This window comes from Ambystoma mexicanum, chromosome 6p (assembly GCF_040938575.1).
Source record: "Ambystoma mexicanum isolate Mex_15411 chromosome 6p, UKY_AmexF1_1, whole genome shotgun sequence".
In the NCBI taxonomy this organism is placed as follows: Eukaryota; Metazoa; Chordata; class Amphibia; order Caudata; family Ambystomatidae; genus Ambystoma; species Ambystoma mexicanum.
In genome coordinates this window covers 125,303,098-125,319,285 of record NC_090935.1, presented here as the reverse complement: position 1 = coordinate 125,319,285, position 16,188 = coordinate 125,303,098, and the positions used below count along the sequence as shown (strand labels likewise).

General features: G+C 54.6%; 1 protein-coding gene across 1 annotated transcript in view; it reads left to right on the top strand.

Moving 5' to 3' along the window:
* The first annotated feature begins 1,446 nt into the window (after positions 1 to 1,446).
* Positions 1,447 to 16,188, top strand: part of LOC138511272 (3-galactosyl-N-acetylglucosaminide 4-alpha-L-fucosyltransferase FUT3-like) — an 83,999-nt gene continuing 69,257 nt past the window's right edge. Inside the window, exon 1 of the mRNA XM_069626822.1 lies at positions 1,447 to 1,528. Coding sequence (XP_069482923.1) covers positions 1,469 to 1,528 — 60 coding nt within the window. The 5' untranslated portion in view covers positions 1,447 to 1,468. The remainder of the gene's footprint in view (positions 1,529 to 16,188) is intronic.

The window sequence follows — 16,188 nt, the reverse complement described above, 5'->3', positions numbered from 1 at the left end:
TCTGTCCCGCCTTCAGTTTTGAGGAAGCGGGGGACACCCCTGCAACCTCCCAGTCCAAAAATACTGAACTTGGGGAACGGTTGACACCCCCACAACACATGTTCGGTATTCATAAAAATCATCGAATAGTACTGGACGAAATAGGTCAAATTGTACTATTCGATCGATTTTTGTCATCAAAATGGGTAGTACCTTGAATAGAATCTCTCTCCCGACAGTGTTCTGCAAGCTCCCAGCGCCTTTCAAATGGACAGGCCCTTCAGGGGCCTGCCACTGTAAAATGCGACCCAAAAAATTCATTTTTATCCTGTTTGAGCAACAGAAATGCAAGCAACACAGCAGCGGTTCATACCTTAAAAGAAATGCATGACAGTGTCAGGAAAGACCCTGTCATGCAGTGATAGCCCCACATCCTGTGCATGCAGGGTTGCCTACAATTTCTGCACATTTAAAAGTGCATCTTGCTTGGAAATGAGGGATGCGCTTTTAAATTGACAGAAACGCCACTTTATTTGATCATGGAGGTGAAAAAGTCCATTTGAATGGGCGCGCATATAAAATGGGCCATTCATGTGTCCCTTGTGGATTGGGCTGCTCTCTTTTTGGGCGTAAGTGATGAGATGTGTTGGCGCATTTCATTTCTTGCGTAAAACAACGTAGAGAACCTGGCACCTTAAGTATTTTGTTTTTAAACTAATTTTAGCAGATTCGTTTAAAAAAAAAAAATATATATATACATTTTTTAAAAATGCTGTGTTTGCACAAAACGGCCGTTTTTGCAGCATTTTGCGGAATCGCAAAATCGCTATAAGCTTGGGGTCTGATTATGCATGTAATTCTATCTCTGAAAGGGCAATCTGCAGATCAGATTCCATCCCGATAAGCTCCATGCCAAAAGCACAGTGTGCATCAGTACCCTGATGTGCAGCCCCTGTTCTGCTCGTGGCACAGGGCAGGTTCAGAGATCATAGCTGCTCATCTGACAGCTGCAGTGGCAGCCAAGACTCTTAATGCCACACCAACACACGTCATAGCCAGCTGCACTTCCTTCCGTATATGACAGCTGTACCATTAATGGAATCTAAAGTTTGCTAACTTGTTTTCGCCAAATATATGTTGAAAATGTAACAGCCAGACTTGTTATTGTCTTAGATTCCAGTAAGGAAGATAGTTTGCTACTTTTATGGAAAATAGAACTTGGGTTCATACCAATATATGCCTATCAAAGAGACATCTCTTAGCCACAAAGACAGAGCTCATTCTGGCAATCTCTGTGTTTGTCATTACGTGCTTTCCAAGTGTCAGCTGACTTTTGTATATTCAATATTATCATGTGCTTAATAACAAACCTGTTTATCCAGTTTGGCTCGCACGTGGCTTATTCCTGTCTGGTTCTCTGACCGCTTTTGGCCAATACGTGGCTTTTCCGAGCCACAGCACCCATCCACCTGAACCTGAAGCTGCCCAGATGCTGCGAGCCACGTCATCCCATTCACAGCAAGGGGTCCGCGGTCCCGCTTCTCCGAAGGTAAGAGCTTTTAAAAGCTGGAATGACAGGTTTGAAGCAGACATGCTGAGCATGTATTTCTTTCTGTGAATGAGCTGGGGCCCTCAGTTGTCTCCAGGCAGTACAGATGAGGAGCCTAGCTGCTTCTTAAAGCTAACGGACAGGACGATCCCTGCTGATGCATCACACGCCACTGCTTATGTTCTGTGTAGGTGCATTTTTTTACAGTATTGATATAAGAGGTTACTTATAACGCGCTTAATACCCAGAGGTTTATAAGCTCGGACGGGGAGTGTCGTCTTGCTTCCAAGGCGAGCACGTTGCCCCTGAGCTATCCTCCGGAGACCTATTGTGTCTATGTTGTGGTCCGGTACAGAGACCAGCATTTCCCCTAAGGACATTTGCTTTTTGCTGCGCCGCATTCTAGGGAGGATAGCTCTGGGGCAACGTGCTCGCCTTGGAAGCAGGATGACACTGAACAACACAGGTTCGATCCCCGGTTCCGCGCTTAGTACACCTCTGGGTATTAGGTGCGTTACAAATAACCAATTACTTCAAACTTCATCGTTCCACGCTAATACGTCAGTGATCCACTCTAATACGTCAGTGGCTGAAAACGGACTTCCTTACACCCAGAGGTGGCTGAAAGCGGAGTTCCTTACACCCAGAGGTCTCCTCCATTTCTTGTAATCTTGACATGGTGTGCTTGTTGCATAGGACTGTTGCTTATCATGCTGTGGGGCTAGGATGCTGTCAGTGCGCCTAATGTGTTTCTCTTACGAGCTGCAGAGTTTAGTGGTTTAGAGTCTCCCTACCCATGTCTTCCCAGTGAGTTTTGCTCTTTATAAACTATATCAGATGCCAACATGGGCGTAATTTTAGGAGGGGGGAGAGGTGTTTGTGCCCCCAACTTTCATGGCACACCATTTTGTCCCCATTCATGTGGCTGGGTTACCTTTTCTTCAGAGGTCATGCCCCCCCCCCCCCAACATTTTCAGCAAGGTTACTCCACTGGATTCCAATTGGGCTCCAGCTGAAGCTAGCTCCTGTTTTCAGCACCAGAGGCAAGCTGCGGTGCTCTCAGAGTATATTCATCACATGTGCAGGTTTCTGCAGGAGTGCTTTGGATGTGTTTTTGGATCGGTGTATTTCAAGGTGTCTCACGTGTGCCAGCCATCACGCACTGCTGGTTGCTGGCATCGCGACATTCCAATGTCACTCAGATGTATCGCTCTCAGGTGTCTCGGACTCACGAGTATTTGCATGATGTGTAAGTTCGTCATGCTAGCAATGATGCTTGCTATGCTTGCAGTTACTGCCTGCCGTGACAGCATTATTTATCTCATCGCCTAATCCGAGTATTATTACCCACCTCCTCCTCAGGCCTGTTTCGCTCTCCGATTTTCGATACTCCGCCATGATTTCTCCGACAGTTTTTGTTGTGAATAATGTTGCTTTTTAGTACACTTACAGTCATATCGCAGTGAGATACATACTTGTCTCCACTCACGGAAACTGTATCAAATTGGGAAAGAAAAAAACAAATTCACCTAGATTCATTTTTAGTTCACAGCTTGATCCAATACAATGAGCAGACATTTACAGTCCATACCTTTCTTTATGTACAGTCATCCTATTGCAGCGATCGACCTTGAAAATCTTTTGCCTGCTGGGACTTCTGTGCAGGAGTGACAAAGTCGTGTTCTGTAGTTCTCACCTTTCTCTGGGTGAACACCCATTCACTTTATTCCTGCATATCCTATCAGCTCCCGCTTGCTCCTATCTCCCACGATGTACCTCTTGTACAGGGGGGCCCTTCCCCCACACACCCCACACCTCCATCAGACATCCGCGGATTCTCATGCTCCCATCCATCATGCAGAGAAAGGGAAAAAACAGACCCCTGGGAGTCAAAATGTGTCCTTAATCATCAAGAAAAAAGAACACACTCTCAATGCATGTCTGCATCCAACCTATCGTTATAGATTTTCCAAGATTATACGACATTTTAAAGCAAATTAGCCCTTTGTACATGGTAGGCTTTGATCAACCATGTTAGTTAAAGGGCAAACATCTCTTTGTCACCATTGGATCACTTTATCACATGTGCACAACAATGTTATTAAAGCATAACTGACATCCACAATTTTTCTATGACGCACACAATGAATATGCCTATTTTAGACTTTATTTATTTTTATCTATTTTTGGATTTGTATAGCGCACTCCAACCCTTGGGCAATGAGGCGCTGTGAGAAGATGAAAGTAGGCTTGCTTTGGGGTTACAGATGAACAGCCCCCATTCGATACAATTGCTTAGTTACAGAGAGTCCGTAGACCCAGCACAAGTTACATTCCGTGGTACAGTACATGGTGTGAGAACAGCAGAGGGCATGAGGCATAAACAGGTTTGAAGGGGAGGCTGTTAAACAAAGAGGCTGCTTTTTAGTGCCATAAAGACTTGGCAAACACAACTATGAACTCCTGCCAAGAACATTCTTCACGCGTCAATGTCTGCACCATATCTACTTACTGGGGTTATGCCAAGTTTTCAGGTACACACCACCCTTAGAATATATATACATATATATCCTCATTTTATGGTGCCAAATAATACATCTGAGCTTTGAAACTAATTTAGATGACACAATTTATACACTTTCTCCACAAGAACCCAAGAACATAGATTCTTGTGTCAGACGCTTCTATTCATTGCCTAGCCTGATTCTTCTCTGATTTCTACGTCAATTCCATTTTTAACCTACAAACATGATGTTCCAAATTGCTGATTTTGCTACCAAAATCTATGCCTCATTCCTTCTTGCTTATCTTAAAACCCTTGGCAATGTTTATAGTTCCCCACACCTGGCATTATTGACCTGGAAACCATTTGTAATTGAGTATCCATTTTAAAATACATATTTATCTGACACTGCTCTTTTCTGCTATCAGGGATTTTACACAATGATGAGTGAACTAATTGACCTACCCACCTACCATTTCATCTTTATATCAGTTCAGGGGGGAGGGTTTGACAACCCCTGTTCAGAGGGAGAAACATCCCCTCTGTTTCTCCCACGCACTTTTCTTCCTTGGACTGAATCAAGGGGTTGTGGCCCTCGAAGCAGAGTTCCACAGCCACAGCAGGGACAAATGCCGTTTTCATGTTTTTTACGTATAGCGCCTACTCTTGCAAGTTCTGTTTTCCGATTTGCATTTTTATATGAGGTGTAATAAAAACTGTGGCCCGAAGTAGGGTCTTTCAATATTGATAAACTGGTTGACCTGCAAGGGGCTCTCAATCAGTTGAAGTCCAGAGTCATGCAATGTCAGTGGGACGCATACTTCTGTTGGTACGATGAAGCTCAAAAGACATTGGGCCTCATTTCGAGGTAGGGGGTAGCCATGGTGCTATTAGCATTCTGAGAACCATTCCCCATTCCCGTTCGAGCCCCCATAGGTAAAACCAGGCGCCCATAGCGGGACCCACTAAGGGACCTCGGAATACGGAGGTAAGTGGTTACCGGCACCAGCATCCTTACCGGTGCCGGTAACCCCTTACCTCCAACCTCGTAATGAGGCCCATTGAGAGTTTTGCAAAGCAGGTCTTTAAATGACACTGAGGCAATACTAGAGTATTAGCCCGTTACAAAGATATTTCTGCTGGCGGCATCCATATAAAGAATACTTTTCCAAACTATACCCTAGTTTCGAGTCAGGTCCTGACACACACGTGACTGACCGTATCCCAAGCACTCTGCCTGACGATCCCTTAGACCATCTCCGACCATACTCTTCCCCCGTCGCACTTCTCCCAATAAGGGTGCCACCTTTCCCGTTGGTACAACAACCACCATTTCTTTTCCCTCCATCACCCCTAGCCCCGATTCGCCTACCTACCACTGCTCCTCCTCCTGGTCCACCTCAACCCCTGCCACATTCTCCACATTTCTTGAGATCATTCCTTAGAAAACCAACTCTAACAAAATCTACCCCCACCACATCGGTGCGCTACAATTCCACTCTTCCCATTGTTTGATCCGTAACTTTGCTGCCCTGATGCCAGAATAGTTTGGAGCCCCTTCTGATAGCTGTAAGTGATTTCAATCCGGCACTTCACCTAAGTCAATGCCTAGCGTGTAATGCACAACTGAAATCCTTATTTATTTGTGCCTAAAAGTTATTTTATTCTGAACGATGTACCACTTATATCACCCCTCTCTCTTGGAACCCCCCGGTCACACTGAACCAGGAATCAGGCCGGTTTACAAAGTTAAAATATTTATTTATATAGTTCACAATATAATCACACTATGTTTAATGGGTATACAATAATCACCAATGGGGTGAGGTAACACTAAACAATCTCTTTAATCACAAGGAGTAATAATGAGCAAAACAATTCAGCACAGAAATAATACTTTTGTGTGTGTTCAAATCGAATAGCAATGTGGTTACTCTTCCCCCCCCCCCGCACACCCTCAACCCCCAATATGCAATGTAGAGAGATAGGGGGAGAGAGAATGGGTTTCAGGAATGCAGAATTCGAACAAATTTGCCCCCAGCAAACACAAGAGAGAAACAGAATTGATTGGCAAACTGTCAAAATGGTTTTTAAAGTTATCTGAGAACGGAATGGGTAAAACACTAAAAGGGTAATTCATAGAATTTCGCAGAAAAGTGTCGCAAGCGGCTGGCGCAGAGTGTCCGCGTGCGATTGTCTGCGCCAGGCACGTGCGCTAAAACCGATTTCCGCGCACAGTGTATTCATGGATTATAGGCTCCCAAACCAGCCGTGGCGCAGAGTATCGCAGCGACCCTGCAGCAGCGCCAGTAACGCCCCCAAGAACGCCCTCGCGCAAGGAAAAGCCATCAAAATCGCTAAATCATTGCAAAGGGCTGCGCTAACCCTGGACCAGTTTACAGGGCTGCCAAACAAGGAATGCAAAGCGGGTAACGTGCATATCAGGGGTACGCGTGAAGTTATACACGCGATTAGCCAGGGTGCCAGGGTACGTGTATTTCAGGGGTGCGCGGGAAGTTCAACACGCGATAGTCCAGGGAACGTGTATTACAGGGGTACGCGGGAAGTTCAACACGCGATTGTCCAGGGAACGTGTATTACAGGGGTACGCGGGAAGTTCAACACGCGATTGTCCAGGGAACGTGTATTACAGGGGTACGCGGGAAGTCTTACATGCGATTAGCCAGGGCACGTGTAATACAGGGGTACGCGGGAATTATCACACGCGATTTGGCAGGGTACGTGAATTACAGGGTTGCGTGGGAATTATCACACGCCATTTTGCTGGGTACGTGTATTACAGGGGTGCGTGGGAATTATCACACGCAATTAGGCTGGGTGGGTCCTCACAGGTATTCCCTGTACACCCTCCACGGCCCCTGCAGGCAGCCCACAAAACAGGGGACTACACTGCACACCTGCTCATGTCCCCCTGCACCCCCACCCCCCAGCCACCAGGGGCACCCACCACCAGGCCCCCACCCATGTCTCCTACCACCCCCACCCCCCAGCAGTGCAAGGGCAGCCTCCACCAGGCCCCCACTCATGTCTCCCACCACCCCCACCCCCCAGCCACCAGGGGCAGCCTCCACCAGGCCCCCACTCATGCCCGACTCATGTCTCCCACCACCCCCACCCCCCAGCACTGTGGGGCACCTGCCAGCAGGCCCCAAACCATGTCACCCACCACACCCACCCCCCAGCAGTGCAGGGGCATTCTCCACCAGGCCCACACTCATGTCCCCTATCACCCCCACCCCCCAGCAGTGCAGGGGCAGCCTCCACCAGGCCCCCACTCATGTCTCCCAGCGTGCTACGTGTATTCCAGGGGTGCGCAGGAAGTTCCACTCGCGAATAGCCTGGGCGCGTGTATTTCAGGGGTGCGCGGGAAGTTCCACACGCGAATAGCCTGGGCGCGTGTATTTCAGGGGTGCGCGGGAAGTTCCACACGCGAATAGCCTGGGCGCATGTATTTCAGGGGTGCGCGGGAAGTTCCACACGCGAATAGCCTGGGCGCGTGTATTTCAGGGGTGCGCGGGAATTTCCACACGCGAATAGCCTGGGCGCGTGTATTTCAGGGGTGAGCGGGAATTATCACACGCGATTTGGCTTGGTACGTGTATTACAGGGGTGCGTGGGAAGTTACACACGCGATTAGGCTGGGTGGGTCCTCACAGGTGTTCCCTGTACAACCTCCACGGCCCCTGCAGGCAGCCCACAAAACAGGGGACTACCCTGCACACCTGCTCATGTCTCCCACCACCCCCACCCCCCACCATCTAGGGGCACCCTCCACCAGGCCCCCACTCATGTCTCCCACCACCCCCACCCCCCCAGTCACCAGGGGCAGCCTCCACCAGGCCCCCACTCATGTCTCCCACCACCCCCACCCCCCAGCAGTGCAGGGGCAGCCTCCACCAGGCCCCCACCCATGTCTCCCACCACCCCCACCCCCCAGCAGTGCAGGGGCAGCCTCCACCAGGCACCCACTCATGTCCCCTATCACCCCCACCCCCCCGCCACCAGGGGCACCCTCCACCAGGCCCCCACTCATGTCTCCCTCCACCCCCACCCCCCAGCAGTGCAGGGGCAGCCTCCACCAGGCCCCCACCAATGTCTCCCACCACCCCCACCTCCCAGCCACCAGGGGCACCCTCCACCAGGCCCCCACTCATGTCACCCACCACCCCCACCCCCCAGCAGTGCAGGGGCAGCCTCCACCAGGCCCCCACCCATGTCTCCCACCACCCCCACCCCCCAGCCACCAGGGGCACCCTCCACCAGGCCCCCACCCATGTCCCCTATCACCCCCACCCCCCAGCAGTGCAGGGGCACCCTCCACCAGGCCCCCACTCATGTCTCCCACCACCCCCACCCCCCAGCCACCAGGGGCACCCTCCACCAGGCCCCCACCCATGTCCCCTATCACCCCCACCCCCCAGAAGTGCAGGGGCACCCTCCACCAGGCCCCCACTCATGTCTCCCACCACCCCCACCCCCCAGCCACCAGGGGCACCCTCCACCAGGCCCCCACTCATGTCCCCTATCACCCCCACCCCCCAGTCACCAGGGGCACCCTCCACCAGGCCCCCACTCATGTCTCCCACCACCCCCACCCCCCCACCACCAGGGGCACCCTCCACCAGGCCCCCACTCATGTCTCCCACCACCCCCACCCCCCCGCCACCAGGGGCACCCTCCACCAGGCCCCCACTCATGTCTCCCACCACCCCCACCCCCCAGCCACCAGGGGCACCCTCCACCAGGCCCCCACCCATGTCCCCTATCACCCCCACCCCCCAGCAGTGCAGGGGCACCCTCCACCAGGCCCCCACTCATGTCTCCCACCACCCCCACCCCCCAGCCACCAGGGGCACCCTCCACCAGGCCCCCACTCATGTCCCCTATCACCCCCACCCCCCCCAGTCACCAGGGGCACCCTCCACCAGGCCCCCACCCATGTCCCCTATCACCCCCACCCCCCAGCAGTGCAGGGGCACCCTCCACCAGGCCCCCACTCATGTCTCCCACCACCCCCACCCCCCAGCCACCAGGGGCACCCTCCACCAGGCCCCCACCCATGTCTCCCACCACCCCCACCCCCCAGCAGTGCAGGGGCACCCTCAACCAGGCCCCCACTCATGTCTCCCACCACCCCCACCCCCCAGCCACCAGGGGCACCCTCCACCAGGCCCCCACCCATGTCCCCTATCACCCCCACCCCCCAGCAGTGCAGGGGCACCCTCCGCCAGGCCCCCACTCATGTCTCCCACCACCCCCACCCCCCAGCCACCAGGGGCACCCTCCACCAGGCCCCCACTCATGTCCCCTATCACCCCCACCCCCCCAGCCACCAGGGGCACTCTCCACCAGGCCCCCACCCATGTCCCCTATCACCCCCACCCCCCAGCAGTGCAGGGGCACCCTCCACCAGGCCCCCACTCATGTCTCCCACCACCCCCACCCCCCAGCCACCAGGGGCACCCTCCACCAGGCCCCCACTCATGTCCCCTATCACCCCCACCCCCCAGTCACCAGGGGCACCCTCCACCAGGCCCCCACTCATGTCTCCCACCACCCCCACCCCCCCGCCACCAGGGGCACCCTCCACCAGGCCCCCACTCATGTCTCCCACCACCCCCACCCCCCCGCCACCAGGGGCACCCTCCACCAGGCCCCCACTCATGTCTCCCACCACCCCCACCCCCCAGCCACCAGGGGCACCCTCCACCAGGCCCCCACCCATGTCCCCTATCACCCCCACCCCCCAGCAGTGCAGGGGCACCCTCCACCAGGCCCCCACTCATGTCTCCCACCACTCCCACCCCCCAGCCACCAGGGGCACCCTCCACCAGGCCCCCACTCATGTCCCCTATCACCCCCACCCCCCCAGTCACCAGGGGCACCCTCCACCAGGCCCCCACCCATGTCCCCTATCACCCCCACCCCCCAGCAGTGCAGGGGCACCCTCCACCATGCCCCCACTCATGTCTCCCACCACCCCCACCCCCCAGCCACCAGGGGCAACCTCCACCAGGCCCCCACCCATGTCTCCCACCACCCCCACCCCCCAGCAGTGCAGGGGCACCCTCCACCAGGCCCCCACTCATGTCTCCCACCACCCCCACCCCCCAGCCACCAGGGGCACCCTCCACCAGGCCCCCACCCATGTCCCCTATCACCCCCACCCCCCAGCAGTGCAGGGGAACCCTCCACCAGGCCCCCACTCATGTCTCCCACCACCCCCACCCCCCAGCCACCAGGGCCACCCTCCACCAGGCCCCCACTCATGTCCCCTATCACCCCCACCCCCCCAGTCACCAGGGGCACCCTCCACCAGGCCCCCACCCATGTCCCCTATCACCCCCACCCCCCAGCAGTGCAGGGGCACCCTCCACCAGGCCCCCACTCATGTCTCCCACCACCCCCACCCCCCAGCCACCAGGGGCACCCTCCACCAGGCCCCCACCCATGTCCCCTATCACCCCCACCCCCCAGCAGTGCAGGGGCACCCTCCACCAGGCCCCCACTCATGTCTCCCACCACCCCCACCCCCCAGCCACCAGGGGCACCCTCCACCAGGCCCCCACCCATGTCTCCCACCACCCCCACCCCCCAGCAGTGCAGGGGCACCCTCCACCAGGCCCCCACTCATGTCTCCCACCACCCCCACCCCCCAGCCACCAGGGGCACCCTCCACCAGGCCCCCACCCATGTCCCCTATCACCCCCACCCCCCAGCAGTGCAGGGGCACCCTCCACCAGGCCCCCACTCATGTCTCCCACCAACCCCACCCCCCAGCCACCAGGGGCACCCTCCACCAGGCCCCCACTCATGTCCCCTATCACCCCCACCCCCCCCAGCCACCAGGGGCACCCTCCACTAGGCCCCCACCCATGTCCCCTATCACCCCCACCACCCAGCAGTGCAGGGGCACCCTCCACCAGGCCCCCACTCATGTCTCCCAGCACCCCCACCCCCCAGCAGTGCAGGGGTACCCTCCACCAGGCCCCCACTCATGTCTCCCACCACCGGGCAGGAGCGTGGTATTCCGTGTGCGTACGTGTGGCCAGCTTGGTACGGAGTGATTTGGCACGTGAAAATCCTGCACGTCAGCGTGAAAACTGAGGAAAGGCCCTCAGCGCATAAGCACGTCTGTGACGTGACCCGCACAGGTGTTTCCCACACAGCACGTGATGACAGAGCACACGTGGAAAGACTGCACGTCAGAGTGTAATCGCGTGTGATTGGTGGAAATGGCCCTACACGCAGAAGTGACAAAGCATGTAATTGGTGGAAATGGCCCTAGCGCGTACACGCCGCGTAAGTGACGCTGGACGTGTGGGCCTGTATAAAAGGTACGTGTAGAACACGTTTTCCTTGTACGTGCTTTTCGTGGAGAGCGAGTGGGTGAATTCTGTACTTCTTGTCGTTTCACACGCGATTTACTTCACGGCGTTTCAAGTTCGTATTCCCTGTTACCTCTGACAGCTTTTTCTCTTTTTTCTCTTTTACTGGTTTACCTGGGCCTGTTCCCTCAAACAGTGTTCCCTTCTACTGTTGTCCTGTCTCCTCAGACAGCGTACAAATCTTCTTTTGGCGCGGGTGTTGCCAACCAAACGTGCTCCTTTTACACGCTCGTTTACCAGGCAGACGGTGAGTCACGCACGTATCTAACATCTGTGCTTGCCCCGTGTGTAGCCTACCCCTTCAGAGGTCATTCTAGGCTGTGTGTGACACGCATACGTTCATTCTTGTGTTACTGGGTGCCACAGCGTAGTGCAGGTTTTTCTTTCTGCACACGTGGTCTAGGAGGGGTTGCGTGCACGTCATCTCCCTTTTTTGGGCCTCCTGTGCGTTGCGTGACCCGTCATCTTTCCCCAGGGGTTACAATCAGCCTTGCTAGAGCACTAGGGTACAATTACCATCTGGTACCCAACCCCTTTGACCCCCAATTGCCCAGGACAATAGTCTACATCCACTCCCATACGCACATTAACATCAGTGCCATGGCTGGGAGGCGAGGATTCCGTAAGGGTGGCAAAGGTGGAAGAGCCACAAGTGGTGGCCGTGGTGGATCCGGTAGGGGACGTGGTCGTAACTTGCAGGGTGAGCCTGTCCCCCCATGTGTGGAGGACCAGTCACGGGCACTCATAAACCCCCCCCCCTCCCGTTGAGGCTGATGTGGCTGACACCATCCATGCTCAGCCCTTGTTGGACCAGCCCATTGTGGCACCAGACCTGGCTGACTCCATGGCTGACTTCCAGGTGAGCAGGGCTACGACACGTGCGCTGGTGCACGTTGATGCCATCATGCCACGTGGATCTGGGGCAGCAAGGTCATCTGCTGCACCAAGGAGGCAGGGCGGAGAGGCTGCAGGGGCAGCTGCGGCTCCATCCACCCCAGCCCTCACACACCCAGCCAGGACAGTGTCGGTCCTAGTCCATGCTGCTGACATTCCCCCTGACACCATCACACTAGAGCCAATGCCTGCACCAACTCCCATGCTGAGTGTGCAATCCTACACTCCTGATACAGAGTCCACCAGGGCTCCTGCCCCTAGTGTCCAGAGTGGCGCAGGACACTCAGGATCACCACCACCTTCCAAGCGGAAGAGGAAGAGTGCTCGTCCGGCACAGGCTGATGCCCCAGACACGGCTACACAGTCCGGCCCGTCCAGGAAGCCCAGCTTCACGGATGACGAACTGAATGCACTTGTCGAGTATGTGTCCGGACATGACAACGAGATGGTCATTGTTGCAGGATCCAAGACCACACCTGCACAACGCCAGGCACACTGGCAGACCGTTGCGGACATCGTAAGTGCCCTTGGAATCGTGAGGCGCACAGCCAATGATTGCTATAAGCGCTGGAATGACCTAAAGCGCAGGGCAAAGAGTAAGCTGGCCTCAAGTCATGCTGCAACTCTAGTGACTGGAGGTGGGTCTCCAGTAGTAGACATGGAACTCACTCCACATGAGTCAGTCGCTGGGACCTATGTCACGGAGGAACAGATCCAAGGCGTGGGAGATCTGGCTGATTACGAGGCATTGTCCGGTGAGTGCACATGCATGTGTGTGTCATCCATGTGCATGGTGTGTGTGGTGAGGGCTTCTGTTTGTGTGCCAGGTGAGAGTGTGTGCGCCTGAGTCGTATGGGTCAGCCATGTGCTTCATGCAATACTTCCTGCGCAGCTGCATTTGGTCATAGCAGTATCCCTTCTGCCAACAGTAGACATCTAGCCCAACTGCACGCCAGTTGCCCTTGAAGTGTCACCTTGCCACAACATTGTTGCTTATTTTTCCCTGTTCATTCAGTCAGATTGTTTGCATTCCCCCACTTTTACTAGCCATGTCGCTGTCCACTAGTCACATGTCTGACATGGCAATGGTGAAGTGGAGTGACTTTGTTACCTGGATATCATTTGTACACACATGTCCCTGTGCAATTGGACCATTTCAGACTGGCAGCTCCAGGAGAAAAATCTGACCTGTTAGAATTAGAAAAGCAATTACATGCGGGAACTGGACTGAATGAATAGGTGCTGCCCTCCTCTCCATCTTCACTCAATAGCAATGGTACATGCCATCTGTGTGATGGCATGTGTGTTTCACCTGGCAATCACAGGCCAATGTGTGATGCCACTGCCAGGCAGCATGCAGAAAATGTGTTCATTTTCCATCTTGGTGTCATCAGTGTGTGCCATTTGCCTGCACTTCATACGCAGTGAGGGTGCATGCATGGGAGGGTTTTAGTCATGTGGGACATGTGTCAATCAAGTACTGGTTCTCTTGCTTCTCAGTCCTCATTGTGTGCCATGGTGCTAATGCCTGTTTCCATTTCTTTGTTTTCATGTCTTTGCAGGGGAAGACGCACCTGATACTGCTGGGGTTGTGGAGATGGTGCAGACCCAGGAGGGGTCCGAGGGCCGACCAACCACCAGTGAGGGACGTGGTGTGGTGGTGGGGGAGAACCCACAAGTGCTGCAGGTCGTGCTCTCAAGGGGTGTCTCTGGCTGCACCTCCCCCGAGCTGTATTCAGGTGTTGATTCGGATGAGACCTACGTGCCGTCGCAGGTGAGTGTTCCAGGGAGGGATTCTGTTCTGTCTCACCCACCTACACCAGGGTCAGAACCCTCCATGGGGATGTCAGTGTTGGCAGCTACGCCTTCGGTGGTTACGGATGCAGGGTCACACTCCGCGACATCTGATCCTGTTCCTGGGCCAGCAGATCAGAGGGGGAATGCAGTCCTGCAGCCTCAGGCAGTGCCGGCACAGCAAGGCGCAGTTCGCCTTGCCCCAGACAGGTGTGGTGCCCGCCGACGTGGTGGCCGTACGCCACCCGGCAATACCGCATGGGAGCAATCCATTTACGGTATGGCAACCCAACAGGCTGCATCATCCGAGATGATGGCTCAGGCCATGGATAGGGTGGCCACTTCCATTGTCCCCCCAGAAAGGCTGATGGAGCGACTAGAGCAGGCAACCGACTCCATCTGCCAGTCACACAGCGAGGACATGTTGGGGTCAAACAGGGACAGGCGGGCGGCACTGGCGACTCTGCAGGAGGCCATCTCCATTGAGTCCCAGGGCCACAGGGAAGCCCTGAGGCAGGAGCTCCTTCACCTCAGGACGACTCTTGTTGAGCTTGAGGCTTCAACACACCAAAGGACAGAACAGCAGCTGGAGCGTCTCACCCGTACGCTCTCAGCTGAGATGCAGGCAACGAGGGCGGAGGTCCGGGCATCCCGTGAGTTGTTGCATGGGGACCTCCGCACACTCATCCTCCAGAACCAGACCTACCACACCCGCATGCTTGCAGCCATGGAGGAGCAGACTAGGGCCTTGCGTGGGGTGCCTCCCATAGTGCAACCACCTCCGGATGCAGCTGCACAGGGTGATAATAGTGACAGCAGTGATACTCCCACAACAGGGTAGCCGTGTGGGCCATGAGCCCATGGAGGTGTTTTATTTTCCCAGGATCCACGCAGGTGGGTTCTGGTGTGCATCCTGTCCTCGGACCTCCTGGGTGGCCTCCCCAACCCCCCCGGGCCCATCAATGGCCATTTTTGATTGTTTCTTATTTTTATTTTTATTGTTATTTCTTTTATTCCCTATTTTTTTGGGACGATTTGTTGGCTTCCGTTGTTCCTGTGGGCATACGCTGCATTGTGGCTGGGCACATGCAGGCTTGTAATGTATTTGGTTCAGATGCTTGGGTTTGAGTCACACACACCCCTCCTGCTTCCCGTTTCCATGGGCTTGCAAAGGGTGTGCCCAAGTGACAGTGAATTACACAGTGACGTTGGACTCCCATGAGCTGTGTGGGCAGTCTGTAGTCAATACTGTGTATACATTCCTAGTGCATATTGCTGTTGTGTTGTACACTGCATGTTGCATTGATGTGTAACTCATCTTCTGTGTCTACCTCCCAATTTGCAGGTCCCTTCCTCATGTCTACACAAGGACCTCTAGTCTGGAGATGGGGTCCATGTTGGCAGCAGTGCACCTACAACTCTACATGGCGCCAACACTGCACAGTTGGTAGTGGTGGGAGTGCAGGCATTTCCAGGTGGTGAGACTACTAATATGTAACATTTGTGATGTCATGTTAATGGTACTACGTGCTCAAGTATGTTGTTGGTCCGGCATTGCTGTGAGCATTTCAGGTGTTGCAGGTTTCTAATAGGGACACTGTACATAGTGAGACTAGTGTCATGTTGTGGGGATTACTTTGTTTACCTGCAATTAGCATGACATGGCACGGTGTGTCGTGTGGCGGTGCTGGGGTTGGGTTGGCTGACATGGCACTGTCCTCTTGTTGCATTTTGCAAGTGGGTAATCATTTTAGCTGCTTGAATGTGTAACTTCACAAAACTGCATTGGTGGTGTCTGTGTGGGTAGGGAAGCACACATTGTGACACTTCCAGGTGAACAATCTCAGGCTGATATGGTATTCACGGTTCATTCTCCAGACATTCAGGATCAGTGTCATGTTGAGTCATCATTGATTGTCAGATGGAATGTGCCAGGGCAGTGTGCACTCCACAGGGGTGTGATTTCTATGTGAAGTAATTAGCCACTAGCTGTGTACGGGCTGCCTCCCCCCGTGCCCTTTCCCCTCCCATGCGCAGCAGCTGTGCATGTGGTTGGGGAT